This window comes from Aspergillus neoniger, assembly GCF_003184625.1.
Source record: "Aspergillus neoniger CBS 115656 unplaced genomic scaffold BO87scaffold_19, whole genome shotgun sequence".
Taxonomy (NCBI): domain Eukaryota; kingdom Fungi; phylum Ascomycota; class Eurotiomycetes; order Eurotiales; family Aspergillaceae; genus Aspergillus; species Aspergillus neoniger.
In genome coordinates this window covers 374,946-388,252 of record NW_020291147.1, presented here as the reverse complement: position 1 = coordinate 388,252, position 13,307 = coordinate 374,946, and the positions used below count along the sequence as shown (strand labels likewise).

Here is a 13,307-nt window from a genome sequence, read left to right as displayed (position 1 = left end):
GAGAAGCGGTACGCTGCAGCTAGGGAGGATTAGATCGCGACGCACACGGCAATGTCACAACGGTAGTAGATTGACACGGAATAACAAGCTCCTTGACGCCACAAAAGCAGGCTAGATCAGGGCGAGTCAGGGCGCAGAGCTGGAAGGACGCAAGACGGACTCCATCTCCAGGCGGGAGAGTAGCGAGATCCTCCTGCGCGCCATGCCAGAACCGCAACTCGTGACGATCAATCACGTGACCCAGCTTTTTTCCCCAATCGCCGGGACGCTCCATGCGGCCGCCGCTCTTGTTACTTGTCGACTACTAAGGACAAGCGACATCACGTCCGGGATTGACTGTGCTGTGGCTACTCAATGTCCTCTCTTCATGGATGTCATCGGTCTTAAGTCATGCGTCGAGCCGCTCGAGGGTTACCTCTCTGAGAGCGGCGCATTTGTCCAACAGCCGTGTTTGGCGGAAGGTATCGCGGAATCAATGTCGTCTCTCATATCGTTCATGATACTGACTCTGGAATTGTTCCGATAGGGTCTTCCCTGTTATAACGTTCTCCAATCTACAACGGCTCCGACGACGAAACTCTGTCATGGCGGTCTCCAAACTCGATCGTTTCGGATCTTAAGCGTACTCGGGGGCCCGGACCATCTCCGGTCTGGCTATGTACAAAATCAACAATTGGCGACGGAACATTCGGACACTAAAGGCGACGGTAATCCCGGTGGCAACTGGTTCAAGTTACGTCTCCGAACCCCGTTAAATCAGTCCTACAATGGTTCCAATGCGGGCCCGGTCTTCCCCGGCTTGAGAGTTGTAGACGTCAGAGAGCCAGGGGGAGAATTGAGCGTTAAATCTGTACTTCACAAAGAGGGCAGAGATGGTGATATAGATACATATCAGGAAACCGAGATTGGGAAGGAAAGCAGGGCTTTTGGAGAAGGTGGATGCCGAGAGGAGAGCGGAAGCCAGCTCGACAGCACAGACGGCCATTCCAAGCCTCTACGCCTGACTAGACATACAGAACCATTGTCGGAGGAACGAGGAAAAGATAAACACTTACGGCTGGAGAAGAAACTGCCCAACACACGCAAGCGAGCCAAGCGAACCGAATCTCCCCTTGAGCCAACTCCTACGGAGTACCTTATTGATACCTTGCAAAAAGTGCATCAGTCTCATGGCGCCGGAAGCTGCAGCTGGGTCTATACTACCAAGAACACTGGAATCATGGCTTCCTTAACACAAAAGCAACGGGACAAATTCAAACGCTACCACCGGCTTTCATTACAGAGAATTGTTGCCGATTACATAGAGCTGGTGGATCCCCTTTCGGATCAAGCAACCTCGAGCATGGATTCTGATTCACTATCGGAGACAGAAGCGCTGCAATTAGTTTTCGGCGAAGATAACCTCAACTATCTTGCAGCTCGACAATACTCCGCCGCTGATGTAGTGGCATGGGCATGGGTTCTCAAGAGTAGCACGCCTTACGAAGCCATGCTTCGAGTTTTACTCTTAGAAGCGGATCGAAGCTCAAGCCCAGATTGTTCCATCAAGATGGTGCCGCCTTTCATTCCCCTCCTTCTCCTGCGTCAGAGCCTAGACGCCAAGGCTTTCCGACTGCTCTTGGTCTATTCCCTGCACCTTCTAAGCGGACGGGCTCTTCCGACCCCCAGCATGGCGATGGAAGCGATAGCCGACGATCTAGAGCTGGAGCAACATGGTGTGATCGCAAAGCCACTGATAGAACCCAACATGTGCGTGACTTATGTTGTTCGGTTACTACATCACGCTCGCGAGCTATGGCCACAAGCCCAGCTTACTATTGCTCGCGCCTTTGCGTTTTATCTGGATAGTCTCGAAAGTGAAGGCAAAGGTTGGACGGTCGCGACAGAACGAATCAATCAGTTCATGGCCGACAAGTTCAATACCGTGCTCCGGATACTTTCCTTACCCTGCAGACACAATCCGTTTACGTCCGCCTCACTGCAGCAACAAGCGCAATTTGAGCTTCTTCGAGCCATGGCACGACATCAACCTGCTTTACCGGTGACACGTCGTGGATACCAGGGTATTGTCGCAGTTCAAATTGCTCATAAGAAGACACTAGCAGAACGGCAATCTGCGGAGCTCAAAGCTCCATCGTGGCCCCCTTGGAAGGAAGACAAGATAGGGTTCGACGTCAAGAGGGGTGTTGAGGGTATGAAAAGCCGCGCAATGCGGGTACTGTCACAAATGAAAGAGGCAGGCTATTCACATTCTCGCTGGGAAGAGGTATCTAGTATCCTAGCAGGCTGGGACACAGACAAAAGCCCAACAATTCAAACGAGATCATTAGTACCTCGCCCGGAGACTGTAACAGGGCCCTCCGGGGATCCCAAGCACCACGCCATTTGGGTAGCTCGGATCCGGGCTACGAGGACAGTGCGGGAAGCCTGGGCATGCTTCCTCTCCTACCGCGACCAAGGACTGCCTCCGCGTGGTGCTATTTACGCCGCAATGGCTGAAAAATTGATCTTCCGACAAAAGATAGCTCGACATAACCTTCATCAAAGCAGCCAAGCACTACCAGGTGACGGAAAAGAGGTCTTCGCAGAGCCGTCATCTGTCCGAGATTGGATCTATGTCTCTACGGAACCACCCACATTAGATGATCTTCTTCGTGAAATGCTCTCGCAGGGTATCCGGCCCCGGGGAAGATTCCTAGCTTTACTTCTGCGCAATGCACCGACCTTCGGATCGGGGTTGGACTACCTTCGTTGCAGTGACTTGACAAAGGAGCAATTAGAGGATTTGTGTACCGTGTCAAGTCAAAGATGGGGCGAACAAGCCCAGGAGAACAAGACATTGAACAATTTTCCTGACTACCTCATCTCATCCTTCGTCGCATTCCTGTGCAATTTCTCTACTGTTGGGCATCATAGCATGGCGCACTCTGAAAGTTCTGTGGGAGATATGTTTCCGATACTCCTGGGTCGTCATTCAACGAACCCTTCGTACTCGACTACGCTTTTTGCATACTCCGAAGAGTTGAAGACACGCGAGGATCTTCGTCACCCGAAAATCCTGGCGCATGCACTTAGTCTTCTCCGGGCGCAGCGGTCACGTTCTCCTCAGGCGTGGATTCCAGTCATATCTGCCCTGGCCCGAGACCGCGTTGGTTCAACATCTCATAGACTGGGACGGCACGCACGCTTGGTATTGTCCTGGTACGAAGTCTTGGAGCTCACAGCGTGGATGGACAAGCGTCAAATCGAGCTTAGCTTGGAAGCGTTCCAGATCCTCTGCTACAGCTTTGCGCGGGTCGTGGTGGCGGGAATCAAGGATCCCGACGCGGTGGAGGAAGGGCTTGTAATCGTGAGCGAACTCGCACGGCGAGGACGATTGACCGGCATGAATCATGTTTCGACACGATTTGAGGATATGGTGCAGAGTGGACTCAACATCCTCAAATCCCGGTTCGATGAGCTGGTTCTCCTTGACCCCAAGACGTCTTCTCTCTTCGAGCGAAGTAGATCTTCAATCCAGGATGCTACAGCTTCTCAAGTGACCGTGCCATCCTTGGTTCACGTCCCCTCACCCGCAGTTCTTCACTCTTTTGTGCGGGCGCTGGGCTTAGCCGAGGACACTGACGGCCTGCTGAGTCTACTTCGCTGGATGCGGCAGTACGAGACTGCACTGAAGGAGAAGTATGACGAGAACCTGAATGGCGAGAGGATGATGCGGCGGATCATCGTCGCCGTCCGCATGTTTCTGGAGGGATACTGGGGAAGGTCACCCCAGGCGTTCCGGGAGTGGGAGCCGTCCATGGAGCAGACACATGATGTGCACATGCACAACGACTCTGAAGCTGACTCCGCGACATTCTCCGACGCCAGCCTGCAGGAGGCATATGATATCATCACTACTTCGCAAGTCTGGGGTTCATGGCCGAGTGATGAGGAGGTTTTGGATTATATAGCTCACGGGGAGCAAGGATCTCGCGAGGCGGGCGATCGATATAGGCATGCTGTACATTAATGTAAATAGAACTGTAAAATAGAGCGATTTAATCAATATATTCTATCAGGCGCTTATCCGCGGCTTCCCCGCAGCCGCCCGGCTTTCCCCACAGCGGCCCTCAAGCACTGCTCAATTTCTCAACCGAGCTCAAAGCTCACAGCTCCTTCACCTCCTCATCCCTTGCTGAATAACTATACACTTCGCCCCTAAAATAACGACAATGCCTCCACGTCTATCTATATATACTCCGTTACGGTCCACCTTTTCCTTCCGCGTCACAGTTGCCAGATTTAGCACGAGCAGCGACAATGCCGTCATCCAGACCCAGCACGTTCCCGCCCCAGGATCGGGAAACATTCGCGTGCTGCTTTTGAACCGGCCCAAGGCACGCAACGCAATCTCCCGCGATCTCCTCGACGGGCTTGCCAGGAATGTAAAATCTATCGCCGCTGAAGGGGGCTCGGGGCCAACGCGTGCCCTGGTCATCGGCAGCAACGTCGACTCGGCTTTCTGCGCGGGCGCAGATCTCAAAGAACGCGCGGGCATGAGCCGGGAAGAGTACGCAATCCTCCAATTCCCGAAGCCACATTACAAACTACTGACCCTTGCAATTACCGTGACTTAGGACAGCCGAATTTCTATACAACTTGCGAAGCACCTTCCGCAACCTCTCGGAGCTCCCGATTCCCACCATCTCCGCCGTTTCCTCTATGGCGCTGGGCGGCGGCCTTGAACTCGCTCTGAGCACACATCTCCGCGTTTTCGGCTCCTCGTGTATGGTTGGACTTCCCGAGACAAGATTGGCCATTATCCCTGGAGCTGGAGGTACCTACCGTCTCCCCAGTCTGATTGGCGTGAACCGCGCACGGGACCTGATTCTCACCGGACGGCGAGTATCCGGCCCGGAGTCGTATTTCATCGGCCTTTGTGATCGGCTCGTGGAAGTTCTGCCGGAAGAGGAAGAGAAGGAAGGTGTGGCGAGGGAGAAGGTCCTCACGGAGAGTATCAAGCTGGCGCTGGAGATCTGTGAGGGCGGGCCGATTGCCATCAAGCAGGCCTTGAAGGCTGTGAGTGAGTTCCAACGGGGCGAGGAGGCTGAAAATGAGGCGTACGACGGTGTGATTGGCACCGAAGACCGGTATGAGGCTCTCAGGGCGTTCGCGGAAAAGCGGAAGCCCGTCTTCAGGGGGCGATGAGAGAGTCATCTGGAAGAGTTGTGTTGCCCCATTACGTATGTAAGCTGAGAGATGATCAGGGAAGCTTGTGACTCAGGTTGGACAGGTTTGGATGTGAAGGATTCTAGAACTAGTTCGATTGTGAGTCAATGTAATGTGTCGCTGCTTTTGGTTGATGTCTGGGTGCCCTAGATATGAAAACTGTACTTGTTTTGGTAGTGGTGTCCAGGTACCAGGGACAATGCTACAGGCAAAAGCATGCTTGTCTGTTATGAAGGCCTAAATTTGAAGATCCAGACATTGTCTGAGTTTGGTGCATTTCTTAGCGAACTACGGACGATCTGACAATAAGTAAGCCATTGTAACAGATGGCATTGTTTCCCAACTATAACCAATATTGTCACAACATACCTCCTCTACAATCCTAAGACTTAACACAACCAGCTCGCGGTCATCATCTACATACACACCTCCATATCCCATGTAGTAAACCATCCCTACGACCACCAGCCACAAAGCCAGCCACAGAAAAATTTATACGACTCACTACTCACACATAACATGCCTAACATCCCAGTAAACAAGATTAGAAACAGAAAAGAAGCAAAAGACCAAGAAGTTACACCAAAACTCTGACTCACCTGGAACAAATTCTTCTGGCCCATCTCGGATAAACATCCCAGGATAATGAATCCGCAGGCACGAACCATTCGTCATGGAAGTACGTACCCATCAACATAATCATTAATCCATCATCCATCAGCCAAATCTAGCCAGTAGCTACCTACTAGTCTACAATAGTAGGTTGCCGATCGGGAAAGGAAAAGAAAACGTTGGTTTGAACCCTGGATCCATCCGCGGCTGTTTGGACCCGCTTTGATCCACTGGCAGCTTTCTTTATGCTTTGATTGTTTTGTTAATTGGATTGGGAGTAATATTGTGCTATTCAAGAATCATATGTACACTTACACTTGATAGACTACTCATGAAGGTATTTATGAATAACACCTAGTAACACGAAATCCTAGCTAGCCCCAGGCAGCCGCGATTCACAATTCACAAGCATCCTAAAGCCCCAGAAAAAGCAAAGCAAAGCAAAGCCTAGCCTCAGCCTCGTATTTAAGATTGATTCCATCCAGTTCGTATCGCATTAGAAATGAAGAAAGAGGCCACAGTAAACAACATCCTCCTATAACACTAGTTGCCTCTAAATGTAGGTACATACATCATGTCGTAAGCAAATACATGCATACATACATACATACATACACACCTGCAGCCCAGAGCACAGCACAGCCCTGCGCAGGGCAGCGCAGATCGACACTCAAATCCTCCGGGGCAGCAGCAGCAGCAGAGCAATCACTGTATTCAATTGATTAATGTCGCACCACACAACTCGCGTAGGGCTCAGTAAGTGCATAATTCAGCCTGATGAGCTACCTAATCTAATCTAGTTCACTTGAACCCGGTTGAACTAGAGTCATCCTTCTTGCCCAGGCGCGCTGCAGAAACTAAGTTTAGGACTAGGCCGTGTTCGGGGCGTCAGAGCTCACAGCCACTTCCAGGGGGAATGATGTTCTTTTCTTTGCCCGGGTGCTTCAATTTCGTAAACTTACTGTGGGTGGTCCTTCTTGTATAGAGTCGATGAGTTGATGGATGGTTGGATGGAAGGGCGGTTCTAGATTGTATGCGAGATGGGATGATAATATCATCTACGTTGCAGAAACGGGATCGAATGGCCTGGACTCGTAACCCTTTTTGACCCTTTTTGGTTGATTTAATGGATGTTTGGAGTATACAAAGTGATGGAATAGGATACACCAGTCAAGTCAGGATGCAAAGTTCCCCCGCGATCTGCAGGTGAGCTTCGATCTTCCTGGTCAGCGAGGCGGGCGGCATGACCTCTAGTTGGTCAGCCCCCCTGGTGTCCACGGGAACCTTCAGCAACATCCTCCCGATACAGAATTAGAAAAAAAGAAGAAGTAGTAGAAAGGATTATTGACTGATTTCAAGACGGAGAAAAAAACAGAATTCCATTAATTGATTGAGTAATTAATTCACTCTGCTTATGGTTCCGGACCTGCTGCTGCTACTGTAGCTTGTGCCCTGCAGAACTGGTAGTAGTAACTGCAGTACACTAAACTAAACAGTTTAAACCACAGGCACCAGGCACCCCCTCCACCTTCAGTTTGCCCCAGTCATCTGCGGGCCTCATGCTCTCTTTGTCTTTTGCACACTGTCTCGCGCCTTTGCCTACTTTGGCCCCCCCACTGCCCGCGCACTCACTCTCTCTCTGCAAGTAATCCTCGTTGCCGCATAAATACCTTTCCTTCCAGCTGTTCTGTTGACTCTATTTCTTCAGTGATTCAACTGACCTCTTGTCCTTCCCCCCTTTTCATCCTTCAAGCCACTCTTTCTTTTTATAATCTGTCTTCCTAGCTCCACCGGTTCATCGGGAATAACAGAGATTCTTTCGCGCATGGTCGCAACAGACTCGATCTAGCCTTCCTGTTCAGGAATTCTTGCTGCGTGGATGTAAGTAAAAGGCTATACCCCACGCTCCGATTTCTTTCCCCTGTTTGGTTGTCTGGCTGACTCGCATCTCCTTTTCATTGATATCAGTTTTGGTCGACGTCCAGTTGTGGGCAGTTCGAGCCATGTCGAACCTTGCCACGCGCGTGAAGCAGTACGGGTTGACTCAGGTCTACTGTAGCCCCGAAAAGCCTCTGGTTGATATTGTGTTTGTCCATGGACTGAATGGCCACCCTTACAACACTTGGGCTTCCAGTAATGGCACCTTTTGGCCTGCCGATCTTTTGCCCGAGATCCTTGGCCCGAACCGAGTAAGGATCCTGACTTATGGTTATAACGCGAATGTAACTGCCTTCACCGATGGCGCGTCGAAGGACAGAATCCATAATCATGCCGAAACTCTGGCGTCGGGTTTGGCGGCTAACCGAAATGTAAGTGGGATTCTAAGATCTGCGTCCATGATTTGTCCTTCTTGGAGAAGAGTGACTAACTGACTTTCCTAGCTTCGAAGCGGTTCGGACAGACCGATCATCTTCGTCTGTCACTCGCTCGGTGGTCTCGTCGTCAAGCGCACACTGATATACTGCCGAAACGTGTCAAATGAAAAGATTGAGCACCTGCGATCCATCTATGTGTCCACCTACGGGATACTGTTCCTAGGAACACCGCATAACGGTTCGGACGTCGCCAAATGGGGCCTGCTACTGCAGAACATCTGTAGTGCTGTCATGCCGAAGAAGTTCATGGAGTCGTCTCCTCAGCTAGTCAAGGCTCTGAAGACCAACAACGAGACGCTCCAAAACATTAACAGCCTCTTCGCCGACATAACCAGCCGGTTCCACATTTACTTCTTTCACGAGACACTGTCGAGTGATGTCAAAGGGACCCGCGAGTTGATTGTGGACGAAAGTTCCGCCGCACCCTACGCAGAAGGTGTCGAACGTATGGGCATCGAAGCCGACCACAGACACATGTGCAAGTTCGATGATGATAACTCTCCTGGCTTTGAAGCGGTTGCCGAGGCGCTGCTGCGGTACTCGCGCGATGCCCCGAACACCATCGCAGACCGCTGGGTCGAAGAGGACAAAACTCGTCGTGTTCAGAAGCAAACGAAGATCAGGGAGATATTTAGCCATGGCATGTAGAGCCCCTTTTCCCTCTTATGGCAAGCACTAACGGATGTAGAGCGTATCGAGCCGGAGCAGTTGGGGAGGAGCGTTCCAGATCTTCGCACAATTGGTAGGACACCTCTGCTTTCTGATCATTCATCTTCTGTCACACTGCGCGAGTATGAGATTGAGGAGCCCCCGGAGTCGTCAGTTCATGATAGCAAACATATTTGACAGGTACTTCTCCGGTATTATTGGCGATCAATAATGGAGGAACTGCCCAAAAAGCACAAAACCAGGCAAAACACGTCATGTCACCTTTTCATTAACCTTTGTGTTTCCGTTTTCTTATTCTTGTCACGCTCTGCTTGATTTATTGCAGATCCTCTGAGACGGATGGTGATTCATGAATGCTGCCTCTTATGTTGTTATATCGGCTTCCTGTATTTTAGTGTCGCTTTCCTATCAACAAATTGTCAAGTCTGATAAGGCTGACTCTTCCTCCTTAGGTAGTTCTGAAATGGCCCTCCCGGCCGAGAGAAGAAGATCCCTTGTGTCTGATCTCGGTGATAGTATCAACTTGTCCCTATCACAGACCCTCCCAAAGGACCCTTTGTTCGTGGTGCCTCCCGGCTTTCACCCAAACGCAAGCTTTGTGGGTATGAAGGCACATCTTGATCAATTGCACACCAGGCTGTACAAAGCCAAAAAGAGAGCAGAGCGGCTCGTGGCTGTACTCATCTGCGGAGGCCCTGGGACAGGCAAGTCGCATCTTGCACGCCAGTATGTCTGGACTCATAGAGCCTTCTATCCTGGCGGAGTCTTCTGGGTCGACGCAAAGTCCCGCCAGTCAACCTACAAATGCTTCTGGGACATCGCACAGGCTGCCGCACTCAACGAAGGAGAGGTATTTGAATATCCAGACACCAATACCTCTCAGAAATATGTCGACTCGGTGCGAAACTGGCTGCAAACTCGGGAGGAATGGCTTCTGGTGTTCGATGGTGTAAGCTTCGGTCAAGACAGCGATCTCAACAACTTCAAACAATTTTTGCCGTTCAATAAGATGTGCAGCATCATTTACACATCTGTCGATAAGACACTGAGGAAAAAGCAGCGCTTGTATGAGCCGTTTTGCCTCTCAGTCAAGCCTCTAGAGGTCACGGAAGCCTGCAAACTACTCTTCGAAGACCTTGGCATCAGGAAGCCCACCAAGGGGCAAATCAAGAAAGCCACCGAGCTTGTTGAGCATTATGAATGCCTTCCTCTGGCAATACATGCCATCAGTCATCGGCTCGCAGCAACATCGAAGCCAATAGAGAGGTACCACATCAACTCTCATTTAACCGACGAGAAGCTAGCAGAGCCTTTCCTAAGCATCATGCATGACCTTTATCGTACGGAGCACTTTGAAGCACTGAACCTGATCAACCTCGTTTCGTTCTTCAGCCATCATGTCCCCGTCGGCCTTATCACACTCGGAATCTCCGCACTCAGCAGATGGAACGTTAATATCCTGACAAGCAGTAGAACCGGTGAGAAAGGTGATATCGACACGACTCTTGGGGTTCTTATTAGATACGGACTGATTGAGAGGGTGTCGGACGCGTATGCACTGCACGCGAAAGCTCTCTCGCCACAGCTTGAAAAAGATAATGTTCTAGACATGAAGTCCGTGGCCCCTGACTTATCAGAGTCGCAGACGGAAAGTAGCCAAGATGCATTCTTTTCGGTTTATCAGAATTCAGGCGCGGGGACGATCGATATGATCAAGACCCACAGTGTTGTCCAAGGTTTCTGCAGAGATGAGCTCAGGATCATGGACCGGGAAGAGAAGCGATGCAATACACAGGCGGGAACGTCTGACGCTGGTTTCTATGACTCGTGGATAGTTGTCGCTGCTCATGTTCTTTGCACATCGTACGAAAGTGCAAAGGCCCGAATGGACCGTATTGATGACTGTGGACTCGTCAAAGACTACCGGGAATATGAGACTCATGCTTTCAGGTTGATCGAAAACTGGCCCAAAAGGACCCAGAACGAGCCTGCAGTACTGTGCGAAGCTCGCAAGAATCTGAAGCAGGTCATCAAAAGTATTGCCACCGAAATTGAGAGGATCTCGCCCAGTTCCTCGCAAGAATCGGTCCGCAAACAGAGATCAGTCTTTGATCGATCAAGCAGCTCTTCGTCGTCAGTGCCTGAATCAGCAGCCGAGGAGGGACGATGGGACTGGAGTGACATGACGCCTCCGAAAGTAGAGTCGCCGCAAGAAATCCCAGGATCTCAGCAGCGCTTCAACCTCAAGCCATTCTTGCCCCATATCTTCAGGGAATCCAGCCTAGACAGAGACAATGGATACGAGAGTGACAGGGAAAGCACCATTGCCCCAGTCCGGACCTCACCAGCGCTTTCACAACTGAGTCATCAAGCAGAGACGCCCAAGTCATCACTAACGTCCAGTTCTTCGCCGCCTATTGACGACCATGGTTGGCACATGGTGGTAAACAAGCATTCGAAAACTAAGATCAGAAAGGATGAAAGATCAGTGCAGCGGCCGAGATTTCCCCGTAACATCAAGGGCTCCCAGCTCGCAGCTCCAGTCTTGAAAATATTTCCTGTCGAAGGGAGAAGTGCTTCAAGCAGCACGTTGGGTAAAAGTCGGAGAAGCTCTTTTGCATCCGCGTCGGAGGCACTCACAGCTGTGCAGCACTCCAGTCCTCCCCACTCTCTCGAGGATATCACAGCCATCACGAAGCGAGGGACTGGCCGATCATCATTGAGTAAAGAGAATGCACCAACCTATGCTACAGTAGCAGCCAGACATACTCAGGATGGAGAGTTGAACTCAAAGAAACGATCTTCGTCGACACCGGGAGGCAATAGTAGACCGGCGCTTCTGTCGCTGCAGAACAAATCATCTGGCGAGTCGCTGCAGAGCCGATCTAGCAATGCACATCCATCACCACTTTCAGCGGAGTTCAAGCCTGATCGTATGACCCAGTCCACCTACAGTGAGCCTGATCAAGGTTACTTGCAACATCGACTCAATGCCATGGATCTGGGGATAGCGCAGGAGTCTCAGTACCGGACTCGTCATTTGTCCACTGTACGACCAATAGCACCTCCTGTTGGGGACATGTCTGCCAGTACACCGTCTATTCTGACATATATCCCTCCGCCCCCTCCACTGCCATTTGAAGGGAACATCGAGGTTACGGTACCACGACGTGTGGGTGTGGCCCAGCCAAGCTCCATGGGACCATCACCGAGTCCAGCGAGGCCAGTCGCCCACCCATCTGCATTCATGCCAGGAATATCACCTCCGAGCTCTCTGGCTACCGAATCGCTTGTTGGGTATTCCTCAGAACCCGCTCCGGAGCCGATGACGCGAAACCAATCTTCACAGTCACAGCAGTCCTGGTCAACCGAGCCGGTTCGGTATCCGCCGCGCTTCTCTCCACTCCCAGCTACAACGCCCGCGCAGTCCGTCATAGCCAGTGGTGTTCCACATGTTGTGCCGCCTCCGCACACGGTATCTGGGGCAGGAAGCTGGGTCGCGGACATACCGCAACAGGGGCAACCACCACCAGCGGTCAGTTCTCGTCAGCCGGAGGTAGCTTACGCTGCACAGGCACAAATCCGACCCATCAACACACTGGATGGCCACGTCGCTGCCATGGACCCTTTATGGTCGACAGAGCCCGCTTCGACACTGCATTTCGGGGCCCATCGTGTGGATGTGCGTGACGCCCGGCAGCGGCTGGGTGGGCGTGTTCACTATCCCGCACATCTGCCATCAGCAATTCCAGGGTATCCCATGTACCACCCGAACTTGTCCGGGCCATTGATCCCGCATGAGATGGCAATTCCAGTGGCAGATTCTCACGGACTGCGAGCGCGGAGCGGCAGCTCACCCCCTCGCCCTGACTTTGACGGATTTAGCATGAGTCAATGATCGATGAGACGAAAACTGATATCTGTGAGTAAACTATCGAAATCACATACTATCATACAGATGTTGGTAAAGAGACGGTAAAGGAAAGTTAAAGAAAGAAAAAGGCAAAAAATAAATAAAGAAATGAAAGTGACGAACCGTGATGATAAAGATGTGACGGATTAATTAGGAGACAGCACAAGCACCTGGAGTTTCGGATTTTGTGTTCGAGTTTTATGGCCATGCATTTCTGGAGCAGGAGATAGGAAGATAAGTGATAGCATTTAGAGGTGTTGGTAGAAGAAGGATATCACCGTACAGGAGGGAGCATTGCATTGGCGTTTGTTAGTGTTAATCGGATAACGCGACTGAACAGCTGAATCTCTCTCTGTGCCTTTCGTTTATTTTTTTTTCTTATTATTTTTTGTGATTTGTGAGAAGACTAACCAGTCCATCGGCATGCTCTTGCATGAGATAGTACCCGCTGACTGTTGCGCCGCGTTGAGATCTGTGAGCGCAACAGCCAGCGGGTCACCGACCAGGGGAAGGATGCACTAGAGGAC

The 13,307-nt window shown here is 51.1% G+C and overlaps 3 protein-coding genes across 3 annotated transcripts; all 3 read left to right on the top strand.

The window, feature by feature from the left end:
• The first annotated feature begins 313 nt into the window (after positions 1-313).
• On the top strand, positions 314-4,036 carry BO87DRAFT_336179 (uncharacterized protein). Its single transcript, XM_025620517.1, has 2 exons — positions 314-461; positions 527-4,036. Exons 1-2 carry the CDS (start codon positions 372-374, stop codon positions 4,010-4,012), a joined length of 3,576 nt encoding a protein of 1,191 aa, XP_025479024.1. The 5' UTR covers positions 314-371; the 3' UTR covers positions 4,013-4,036.
• A 111-nt stretch (positions 4,037-4,147) lies between these two features.
• Positions 4,148-5,507, top strand: BO87DRAFT_377246 (putative mitochondrial methylglutaconyl-CoA hydratase (Auh)). The gene is made up of 2 exons (XM_025623499.1): positions 4,148-4,552; positions 4,620-5,507. Exons 1-2 carry the CDS (start codon positions 4,215-4,217, stop codon positions 5,188-5,190), a joined length of 909 nt encoding a protein of 302 aa, XP_025479023.1. The 5' UTR covers positions 4,148-4,214; the 3' UTR covers positions 5,191-5,507.
• Positions 5,508-7,826: 2,319 nt separating this feature from the next.
• On the top strand, positions 7,827-12,765 carry BO87DRAFT_397647 (LipA and NB-ARC domain protein; the record flags this gene model as incomplete). Its single annotated transcript, XM_025625316.1, has 5 exons — positions 7,827-8,132; positions 8,205-8,842; positions 8,915-9,016; positions 9,351-12,423; positions 12,511-12,765. The coding sequence occupies 5 exons, from the start codon at positions 7,827-7,829 to the stop codon at positions 12,763-12,765; spliced, it is 4,374 nt and encodes a 1,457-aa protein (XP_025479022.1).
• Positions 12,766-13,307: the final 542 nt, after the last annotated feature.

Bases quoted from the DNA above. Each gene is read 5' to 3' on its own strand.
- BO87DRAFT_336179 (XM_025620517.1), top strand. From the start codon at position 372: ATGTCATCGGTCTTAAGTCATGCGTCGAGCCGCTCGAGGGTTACCTCT. The intron at 462-526 runs GTATCGCGGAAT...TTGTTCCGATAG, and splicing joins ACAGCCGTGTTTGGCGGAAG to GGTCTTCCCTGTTATAACGT.
- BO87DRAFT_377246 (XM_025623499.1), top strand. From the start codon at position 4,215: ATGCCTCCACGTCTATCTATATATACTCCGTTACGGTCCACCTTTTCC. The intron at 4,553-4,619 runs GTACGCAATCCT...ACCGTGACTTAG, and splicing joins GCGGGCATGAGCCGGGAAGA to GACAGCCGAATTTCTATACA.